Raw genomic sequence first — 11,166 nt, 5'->3', positions numbered from 1 at the left:
ACACACACAATAAGGCGGACATGTTGCGAACATTTGTTCTATAAACAGTTAAATCGTGGCGAAATAGATGCAACCATGTTGAGATGTTTAATCACTTTTTTTAGATTGGTACTTGACTGCAGTAGTCGATACTAGGTACTGGTTCGAGTGCCTGATATTTACTTCCCTCCATTACTGATAGTTTCAAGATACTTTTAAACGTATTTTGACTTGAAAATTGAATGAAAAGTAGAGCCAATATACCCATTAATTTCTAATTCTCGGTTGTAAAAAACACACTAAAGAGAAGACAATACTGGTATCGGCCACAGGCACAAATACTGATATGTTAAGAATATTACCTGGCCACGCCCGAGCACGACCAATTAACTTGATTTGAAGGGCCTGAGATTGAAGCAAACCCGAATTTTCCTATTTGTGAGGACTCGGGAGGAGGGGGATTTTGGTCGACTCCACTCAGTTCACTTTATAAGTTAATCAATTGAACATTGATTTCACTGCAAGAATACATACTTTATTGAACAGCGGTTGGGATGTCCCCCAAAAGTGTAAAAAAAAGAAAAAGCGAGACCCTTTACAAACAAACCGTCACACAAATCAACGCTTGAAATGATTGCTTTCGCCAGTGACTAACTGAATAAATGTGCTTCCTCAACCTCAAAACCGTGTGGTACAACGTCAACATTCATCCTCAAGTTCCTGTATGTATAACACATGTTCATAAAATACTGCACTTTATGAGCCTGTTTACCATAAAATAATTTGTTTCAGGTGTTTCATAAAAAACATAAAATCAATAAATCAGTTTGCAGGAGTGTCTCAGCTGAAGGCAAACCAGCTTTAAAAACAAGCTTAAAAAACACCAACTGCCCCGCCAAAAATAAGAACAGTAATAATAAAAACAAATGTTTATGATGACAATAATCTCATAAGTATAATCCCTCCGTAAAGTTTAAAAAACAAGAGGGAATTAAAAAAAGGCACTATTTGGTGAAGGGTGAGATTTTTGGGTGTCTTTTGAAAGGAAAGCCAACGAGTGCACCGATTGTCGAGAAGTTGTGCTCCTCATTTGGAACGTGAGGAATATGCGAGCAAAACCCTGCAGATTTCCGGCCATGCATAGATGCCCGTATTACGTTAAGGGCTGAAAGGCACGTAAAGAGGACCGAAACGCTGCTGTGCGAGGGGGTCTCATGGATACCATGTATAAGTGGGCGGAGGTGCAGGAAAAAGGTCCATGGCTTGAGAGAACAGATGAGAAGGATGCGGTGAATGACATCGGTAATAATAAAAGTTCTGCCGCCGTGTCCGTTTTGGAGGCTACAGCATCTCCACGTAGTTCTCGGGGATGAGGCCACGCTTGCCCTCTAGTTCACCCTCAAGCCAGCCCGGCTCTCTGGATTGGGTCACTGCAATAAGGAAAATGGAAAAAGTAGTAGTTCAGTGAACGGACGAGAACAAACGAAATGAAGAGAGTGTGATAACCCGCAAATCTTTTTGTTTTGTGTCTTTTTTAACAGTTGGAGTTGGGAGATTTTATGTTGAGTTCACCTAGAGCAGATCTTTTTGAGGACTTTTTATGAAGACCTCAAAATCAATAAATACAGACGCTCCCCTACTTACGACTTCGTAAAACGGTAGATGCGAGAAAAAAATTGGGGATGTCGAAAAATATCCGGACATTGTTGCAAGTTAGATTTTGTATTGTGTGCACCTTTTCCAAGTACAGGACATAACTGTAGTGCTTATTTCCGCCGATACGGGCGTGTGGAGGCGCTGTGAGAGGTCACCCAGCATCCACCCCGAAGAAATCCACTTCCTCTTCTTAGTTCGTGCGTAAACATCTCTCCACCTGCTCGTAATCCCACCGCTGCCACTAATGTAGCGTGTCGTTTTGTGTGCGTAATGGATTGTTCCTCATTCATGAAAAAATACTCCGAAAAACTTACGGTCTCATTGGAGAGCGACAACCGTCAGCACCTGTCTATTGTGAACACACCGAACTCTTTCCAAAACTAAACTCTCACACTCCCCCTACACTCTCGCGACCTTCGTCGCCCTACTGACATTCATGCGCACCACAGATTCTTTGCCTCACTAAGAACTATGATATTTTTATTGTTTAATATCTCATGCATCCATTCAATACAGTTGGTGTGAAGTAGAAGCGAGCCGTTTTTAAATTAAAGTGGAATAAGACAGATTGATGCAGTTGAGAAAATGGTCGGAATGCTTTTTACCACCGATGAGGACCTCTTGAAGCGCATCTTCGAAAAGTAAGCTATACTCGACTTTATTTAACTTTTATAGAGCACATTATTTTATGAAATGTTTATTTTTTAGTACAAAGTACATGTTACTTATACAAGCCTTAAACATACTTATATAAACATACAAAATATAGCACTGAAGCAAATTTAGAACAAATTCAACTTACGATCATCCGGAACCTAATTCGTTCCTTAGTCAGGCAGCGTCTGTACCACAATATACAACCATTATTTTCTGGGTCAATAATAAAAAGGCCATTTAATCTGTTAAATATGAAACACAACACACACAATTTTGAAAGCTTTTTGACCTCGGTATTGTTATTACAGTACGTGATGGGATTTTTGACAAAGGGCCGCAAACATTTTCTGTTCCATAGACTGGTTTGATGTCAAAGAAACATTTCACGACTCAGCCCAAAGTGAGTTTTAATAACAAGAAGAAGAAGAAGAAGAATCATGATACAATTATTAATAAAAAGGGTGTCATAGATTTATTGATTGGCCTTTTCCAGTGTACCTTGGTGCTCTAATGTGAGACCTTTAGTGTGCTGCAGGAAATGTCGCAATTTTATCTTTGCAAAATAGACTGCCATTGTTCAGCATCTTTGCTTTCGTCCATTAATATCTGAGTAACTGTAACGTTCATCCATATCAGTAGGTGGCAACAGATTTCAATTTTTTTTTGCTCAGGAGTTAGTACACAGAACTATATTTATTGAGTTATTTTGTTTGATAAAACAGTTTTAAGATTTTACTGTTAAAAGTAAAATCAATCAAATTAAGTAAAAATCTTGCACGCAATTAAGCTGATTTTAATGACAATTTTATTAGGAAAAAATGTTACAACTTAGTAAAATTATTTTACTCCAACGGCAGGCAATTTTAGTACATTTTAAGTTATTATTTTTCTGGAAAAACAAGATAAAAATATAGTAAAACTTGAAAACCAGGTTAAGGATCGGGTGAAGTTCAAAGCTACATCAAAAGTAGTGACAAAAATGAATAACATCTGACCACAAATGATAAGAACAACTTTATACCGTCAATTTAGACAGCATAATAATTAAGAAGCAAAAGAAAAAAAATAACCAAATCAAACTGGTGACAGGAATTATTTTGATGGACAGTGTGTTTTGATATTTTTCAATTAGAACAAGTGTGCCTTGGTTTAAAAACAGTAGAGAAACAGTGATTTGAAATATACTTAAGATTTCATTCAGGAGAATTTTAAGATTTGGCATCCATTGAATACAACCGAGAGAAGAAGACATGGACAGAATCTTACAAAATGAATTTCAATAGTCTTTTTTCTTGACTTTTTGTAGAATTTTAATTACTTATGTGGTGTATTGCATTGTCTATTGGTGCCCTTGCAATTCAATGCAGCCTGGTCATTCGGGAGGGGAGACTACCTCATACGCGAACCCCTCTCAAGGTTTTCTAAACTTCTGATGCTGATGATTTGAGTTTTTCCTAGCCCTCATGTGGGTTTCAGATCAGGTGTAATGGTAGTCTGTGCATCCTTTTGAGACTGTGGTTAAGGTCTATACTGATAAAGGTGACTTTACCTCTAGCTTTTTAAAGCCAACGACTGATGTAACCCAGTGTTTTTACTTTAACAGGGTGTTTTGTAGTAGTATTCAATTATTGCTGGTGGTGTCAAAGTCATTTAACAAAAAATAAAAACATAATTTAATTATAATCACATTTCGGGATTGTTAGTTCAGATAACGACAAGCTAATACTTATTTTCTGTGTGGGTGATTAAGGCTTGGTTTTCTTTTGAAAAGGAAAATCTGAGCCTCCTATCCACTCGCCACTGGCCTCTTTATCCGTTTGATGGCAGATCCGATGGGGAGTAGTTTTTTCCTCACTAGAACTCGCTCAGCGAGGGCACGGCTATCTTGCAATAATACTTACCGGCGTTGAAAATTGCGCCGACCTGGAAGGAGAGCTCGGAGTCGTGCTCGGCCGCGCATGGGTACACCGCCTTGGCTTTCCTGATGATGACACTGAAAAATGGAGACAATCAGTGAGCGGGTTGGTTTATGGTGGGGAATCACTGAGAAGTTAAATCTGGAGCCGAGACCAAATACATGATCTTGTCCGCACTGGAGAACTAACAATGAGTTTTGGCTACACTCCCTTGATGGATGACTGGCTAAGTGTCTGTAACGGGGTGCAATAACAATACAGCAAAAACACTATCACTTGAAATGAATCATCTCGTCACAACCAGTACCATCTTGTTCAGGAGAACAAAGCTGATGTACTTGCAGAAAGAGATAAATGTTTATGTAAATACTGATGCTAAAATGAAAATAAATCCAGTATCAAAAGGAATCCTCTTTGCCAGTAATCAGCACTTTAATGAAATCAAGAATGAACAGAAAAGTATTAGTGAACGCATGTCAAACATCCGGGCCGCATGATGGATCCAGCCTGTTGGATAACTTAATCTGGCCTGCCGCAAATTTCTGAGTAAGTAAAAACAGGCAAGTGTCTAGCTCATTTCTATCAAAAATTGTTATTATTTTTTTATTAAATCCAAACCAAATGCCCCTTCCTGCTGCTAAAGGGCAGTAAAGCTGTAAAAGAGCTGACATCCAGTCTGATTTCATGCTAAAGACAATATTGTACAGTATTTTCCAAGCTTCAGTAGGGCCAGCTAAGTGGTTTGATCTGATGTTATTTGCTGTTCACTGCTAAAACTCTTATTTTGTATTAGGTTTTCATTCATTTCAAAGCATTATCACAATTAAGGCAAGTATATTTTTATCTATAGCTCCAACTTGAGTTTCTTTAGGATTGTGGTGATTTGGTTCAGATGTAAATCTGCATTTACTCAACTGTTAAAATAAACAAATCGTGAAGACATTCAATCCCAAACATGAAAATCCTTTTTTCCCAATTGTTTTTAAAAAAATATGTGTGCTTACAAAAGATCCCTTATCAACCGTGATTATAATTTTTAGGGTAGCCTACAAATGTGGGATGAATTATAAAGCATAGTACTAAAAAAACAATGCTAAATATTTGGCGTAGACATTTTATTACCCATCCGGCCCACCTGAGAAAATAAAGTCTGGATCAGGCCACAAAGCCGAACAAAGACCGATACGCCTGTATTATATTAGTGTATCGGTACGTGTTATTAGGACTACTCATTTCGAAATAAACTATTCTATATTGTAGAGCTGAACAAACAGACTACAGAACGCACCTAATTAAAAGCCGCATGCTCAAATTTAAAAAATGAAACTCACTTAAGGACTTGATTTGTGGGTGAAAAAGTATAAATATCGTAAACATATTGTAAATAATACATTTTTGTCAAACCTCACAGTTTTCTCCTGTTATGTATTATATGGGTTCGTACACCCTTTTCATGGCCGAAACAAATTTTTCAATTCCTCCAGTAACATTAAAAGAAGAAATTCGGTGTGAATCATGTATTTTGAAGATGGACAAATATATCTGTAATTTACATATTACATTTTTAATCTTGCATGTACATTTATCAAGATAGATATTTTTTTTTTAATCTCAAGTGTATTGCGAATGTATCTGTGTATCTAAACAAGTTTAAATGTTTTTTTATACAAATCCCTCTTCAAATAGGGAAATGACCGTAATAGGTAGCTTAGATTTTCAGTTGCACCCATTACAATTTACCACTGGGAAATGCTAATTTAATTGTTTGCTCGAAATAAATGTCCATAATTCATTCATAATCTTTGTATTAATAGGGCCCTTTTTTAGGTGTGGCATGCACCAGCCCTCTTGGGGGCAATGACGCTACATAGGACAATGGCATGCAAACTAAACCAGCATCTGTTAATTAAGAGGGAATGAATGAAATGGCAAAGAGAAGCCACCGGAGAGCAGTGTCGGTGTATTGTATTAGTAGTATAGGTATTTACAGGGATCAGAATTTTCCGCGGATCCGCGGATTTCCGCTGTTTTTGTACCCCAAAGGCATTCCGACTTTTTCACTTTTTCTCTTGCGTAGCAAACAAATTCAAAATCCGACTGTCTCACTATTTCCTTTATTGCTCTGGCGCACCCTGGCGGCCGTTAGAAAAATTGGTGGCGCTCCGCCCTGCTTTATTCCTGGACCCTGGCTATTTCAGCTGAAAATGAAAATCTCCATTCTGATCCCTGTATTTACAACCACCCTACGAAAATTCAAGCACTTTCAGTCCTTGAAAACACAACATTACAATTCAAGCATATTCAAGGATTTCAATACCTGGCGCGAACCTTCGTATGATATGAATAAGATTGACAAAAACATGGACTACTTGTTGTCGAAGGGCGTCACCGTCGTATTTTGAATGCATGCGCCGAGGAAAAGAGCAGCTCGCCATTTTCCTCGGCGTCACCACGAAAGACAAAAATAATAAAATAAGCAGCACCGTACTTAAAGTCGCAGTACTGACATCTTTATCTGGCAGCAATATTTTCTGTGGAATCTTTCTCACCTATCCCTGCTGAAAAACTCACCTATTCTTGTTTTTTGTGCTCCTTCTGAAAGGCCCTAAGATGCCACAAGATGCCGCCAAAACCCTGTCTAGTGGGAAAGTAGTACATTGGTGTCAAAAAAGGAGCTTGAAATACTTTCCGCTAGCTTTTAATGTTGTGGAGGTGCTCATTTTTACCTGGCTTGCAAGTAAGAAATGTTTATTATACATCTAAAAATTCTAAAAAAAAAAGTTGCGTTTTTATTAAATAAAACTTACAAAATTATTTAAATGGCTTAAAGTTCACACATTTGTTCACTTTTTGCAGGACAGCTTGGCTTTGTCGGATTTTTACTACATGGGGCTCAGTTCCTTTACTCTCCCTATACTGCTGTTGACATGTCTAAAAACATTATCATTTGAATCTTGCATTATGTTCACATCAAAACCAGTGTCGTAATACAAAAGGAGCTGAAAAAAAAAATGTATGCCTTCCAATAACAGATATTACAAAGCCTTTTTTTTTTGCTAAAAGATAATAAAAAAGGTCAGTTTTGCCTGCCATCACTAAGTGTTATCTTCAAGCCAACAGCATTGCCAGGTAGAACCTGCAGGCTTCCAACACATGGCACAGTTGATAAATATTTCATATTTTCTTCTTGCAGAGCTGAAACAATACTCAATGAAGGGTAATCAGATTAAAAAAATAGATAAATACAGTGGCCAAACTTAAAGGCACCAAGTGTGTTTTCTGGCCAACCTTTTCTACATTGGTTTTAATGTTAATACACTGGCCAGCAAAAAAGACCACGAGGCTTTTTACAATTTCCTTTGTCTATAGGTGGCCAAATAAGCTTTATGTTTTGAAGCAATTGACTGCAAAAGACAATATAGTTTTTCAAGTGCCTTATTTTTGGGCCCCCAAAAAGGGCAGCACTGGATGACTCCATTCAATTTGCATGTAAAAAGTGACAAAATTTAAAAGTAAAAATGTAAGTCGGAGACCATGGTAGTTAAACAAAGTACTATTTTTTTTACCTCTCTAGTGGCTTTTCTTTTTCAGGTGTGCAGACATCATTGCCTTCTCCTAACCAGGATGCTGCAGCCGTGGACGCTCTGCAGGATGAAGTGTAATGTTACCACCCCAAACTATTGTACATGAAAGTGCTACAAAAATCTTAAGACTAAGAAAAGTTGACAATGTGCAAGTGTGTAGTACGGTCAAACAGCATGCAGGCTAACAGACTCCATTGATTTTACTCCAAACCCTTCCTCAGAATCAATGACCACATGTAGCCATGTGGCACTATACTCAGGTCTTACATCTACTTCAGATGTGTTTCTTTAGAAACAAAGGAACAAAAAGGGGAATACAATCCTGTCATTTTCGGTTTTACCACATTTTCTGTTTGTTTAAAGTAAACTGAATTTGACAATACATTGGTGCTGATGTGCCGGATGCAGCAAAGCAGCACCAGAACATAAAGAAAGGTATCTTTGGATCAATGCGTGTCAACCAATATGAATTATTCACTCAAAATTTTCTCAAAATTGGTTATTGTGTCCAATCCGGGACAAAGTATCTTTTTCTGAACACTTTGACATTTGACTCAAGATTGGACGTATCCCCCACTTGGGTTGACAAAGCATCTTGGCTGGGTTCAACATGAAGAACCAAAAAAAAAAAAACCCGAACAAAATCAAAACAAATTAGGCCAAAATTGAGTTTGTCACCTATGCAAAATGTTTCAAACGTTTTAAAAACACCCTTCAAATTAGCTGGTCTAAAGAAGTGTGGATTGTCTTATACAAAAAAATTCTAAGTGATCTATTAAGGAATAAGGTTTTTTTTTTTTTTTTTTTTTTAACAGCACCAAATGTAGTAATCCAGTGGTTAACTAAACTAAAAACGGGGCCCATTTGCACAAAACAACGGTTTTGTCTCAGTCCTCCAAAAGTGGGTGAGCTCCAAGAACACCAAAGATTGATGAGCAACCTGAAATCTTTATCTTTTTGCACCATAAATTCAAGAAGTACATAATAAATGTTTGTAAAGAAGCTTTTAGGTTGAAAGCCATTGATTTCTCAAACCAGGAGGGAAATCGACCTGGCTCACAAACACTTGCCATTAAGGACGTACATTGATATTCACCTGTAAAAAATATTTGTGTGTAATTATCTTTGAATATTACATTTTAAAAAGCACTATATTGTACATATCTGCAGCATATATTTTTGAGGTTGAATTCTATATTTTTTTTTATTCATGAGCCAGTCCACCATATATTTTGCATGAACAGCAGATCCATCCAAAAACATGAAATTTATCATCTGTAAAATACCATAGTTAAAATTTGAAAAACTAATACTGATAGTCTGATATAAAATCACGGTTTAAAGGTAAACTGCTTTGTCCCTAATCAAGAGCATCAGAGGCTGCAGATGTGCTTTACATCACCCGCAGTCAGAACTGCCGTTTCCTTGAGCGTGAACATACATGAATTGGTGGGGGGTCCAAGCAAAGACCCAGGCAGAGGCAAGGAGAGAGGGAGTAGAGGCCAGGCGTCCCTCTGCGCTCCATGCCTGCTCCAGGGCCAGCACTAATACATCACATAATGGTCAAATTGCTGCCTAGCTGCTGCTCCCATAGAGACGCTAATCAAGGGAATTAGAGAGAATGGCTGGAAAGGGGATTGGAGGTTACCTTCTGGCAAGCAGAGGAAAGACATGGCCACAAGGTTTTGGGATATTCTCCTTTTGCTTTCACCAACCTGTCCATACCCAGCGGTGGCCACTCCATTGGGACACCGCTTGAGTGTGATTTATAGCTCTGCAGCAGCAATAGCCCAATGTAGGGTTCAGGTGCACCTCACTGGCGCAGGGCGGGGGATGACTTGCCACCGTGCAAGAAATCCGCTCATTAACCCAGGCCCCGGCTCAACCGCTGTTCGCTTCAGGCGGCAGCCAAAAAGGTGAGGCGAGGGGAAAGTCAGCAACCTTTGTCTGTACTGCCCGATGCGGGACGTATAAAAAAGAAGATACTAGCTTTTGCAGTTCCTCATCCTTCACTTTTAGGAAGAAAGCTTAGTTTCTTCAGCAAACACGATTAAATGGAGACTTTGTGATGGGGAACATGTGAGTGATATTTAGATGGATACAGTAAACACGTTGCAGAAAAAAAGTATTGGATACATAAAAAAAAAAAAAAAAGAACTGTAACAATACCAAACCAGAAAAGATTAGTATTGGAACTCCAGATTAAGTTCAATATTCATAAAACAAATCTCAAAAAAACTACAAAGATATCTAAACCAATTTGAATCAGTTAGACTTTCCGCATTTGGCCTGCCTGCCCTGCTAAACATAAAGTACATATTTTCACAAAACTCACGTAAAATGAGTTTGAGCTAAAAAAATTCCGCTGCCATGAAATACATTCTTTCAATATTCAACTAAACTTAAAGAGTCGTGGAGAGAGAAAAAAAAACTTCAGGTGCCACCACTGCCAAAATCTCAAAAACAAATTCTGAAGGTTTGACAGCTTTAGAGAACTATCTTTCCTCAAACAGCCTCAAAAGGGTCTGAACATCCTAGCACCTGAGACACTCACAAATGTATTGAGAAATGAAACAGCAGAAGGAAAGGCTCCTTAAACCATATCTGTGCAATACTTTTCTGTCTGAACTTTTTTGTCAAGTGTATCAATGTTAATTCAAAAATGTGTTGAATTGGATGACCCGATACAACCCTGTATACTGCTTGGTAAGTCTAAATGTCCACTATATACACGTTTTTAAAAGATCATGATAATGGTAGAGGACTGCAGTTGCCAGATTTTCAACTGTTGAGAAACTAATCGACAAACGTTGACCGCCGCTACTCGTTTAGACGACAGGGAACTTGACCGGCAGCAGTCGTGGCTTTTTCATCAAGCTCCAGGTAACAGGATGAAGAGGGTGATCAAATGTCATTCAGCTAAAGGGAAGGCAAGAAAAAAAAATCTAGCGATGGGATTTCTGGCAGAAAGAGGGGAGGAAAAAAGACACAGTGCACGCTGTGCCAACAGTACTACATTTGGGTGGGAAGGGAATATACATCGCGAAACCCTATTATATGATTTGCACAAGTCAGGCTGCCAACGGCATGTGGCTAGGTAACTGGTGTTACTTTGGAAGAGGAATGGGTAAAGAAATACTCCCCTATAAACACTGGTAGCCAAACTGTGTGGCGGTCGATTTGTGGAAAACCCCTCATAGTTTTCTTTTCTTTTCAATATTCAATACAATAAGAACATTTATTTTTTTATCATTTAAGTAATATTATTCAGTGTGGGTTTTCAGCTTAATTTGGAAACTTTTTATTTGAGATATTCCAATATATTTGTGAGTTAATAATTATATAATTGATTTTGATCAGTTTTGATATGAAAT

General features: G+C 38.0%; 1 protein-coding gene across 2 annotated transcripts in view; it reads right to left on the bottom strand.

Moving 5' to 3' along the window:
• Positions 1 to 492: 492 nt before the first annotated feature.
• arhgap10 (Rho GTPase activating protein 10) overlaps positions 493 to 11,166 on the bottom strand; it is a 54,177-nt gene continuing 43,503 nt past the window's right edge. Inside the window, exons 21-24 of one of the 2 annotated variants that reach the window (XR_015851123.1) lie at positions 7,775 to 7,852; positions 6,780 to 6,846; positions 4,194 to 4,285; positions 1,356 to 1,409 (exon numbers count right to left, since the gene is read on the bottom strand). Coding sequence is in view for 1 of the 2 variants with exons in the window: in XM_088342019.1 (XP_088198145.1) it covers positions 1,321 to 1,409; positions 4,194 to 4,285; positions 7,775 to 7,852 (259 nt within the window). In the remaining variant the exon portion in view is untranslated. Of the gene's footprint in view, positions 1,410 to 4,193; positions 4,286 to 6,779; positions 6,847 to 7,774; positions 7,853 to 11,166 lie in introns of both variants that reach the window. The other variant, XM_088342019.1, reaches the window with a different exon arrangement.

This window comes from Urocampus carinirostris, chromosome 8 (assembly GCF_059441175.1).
Source record: "Urocampus carinirostris isolate Australia breed hairy pipefish chromosome 8, RoL_Ucar_1.0, whole genome shotgun sequence".
In the NCBI taxonomy this organism is placed as follows: Eukaryota; Metazoa; Chordata; class Actinopteri; order Syngnathiformes; family Syngnathidae; genus Urocampus; species Urocampus carinirostris.
Note: the sequence above shows the minus strand (reverse complement) of the source record. Positions and strands in the feature narration are given on the sequence as shown.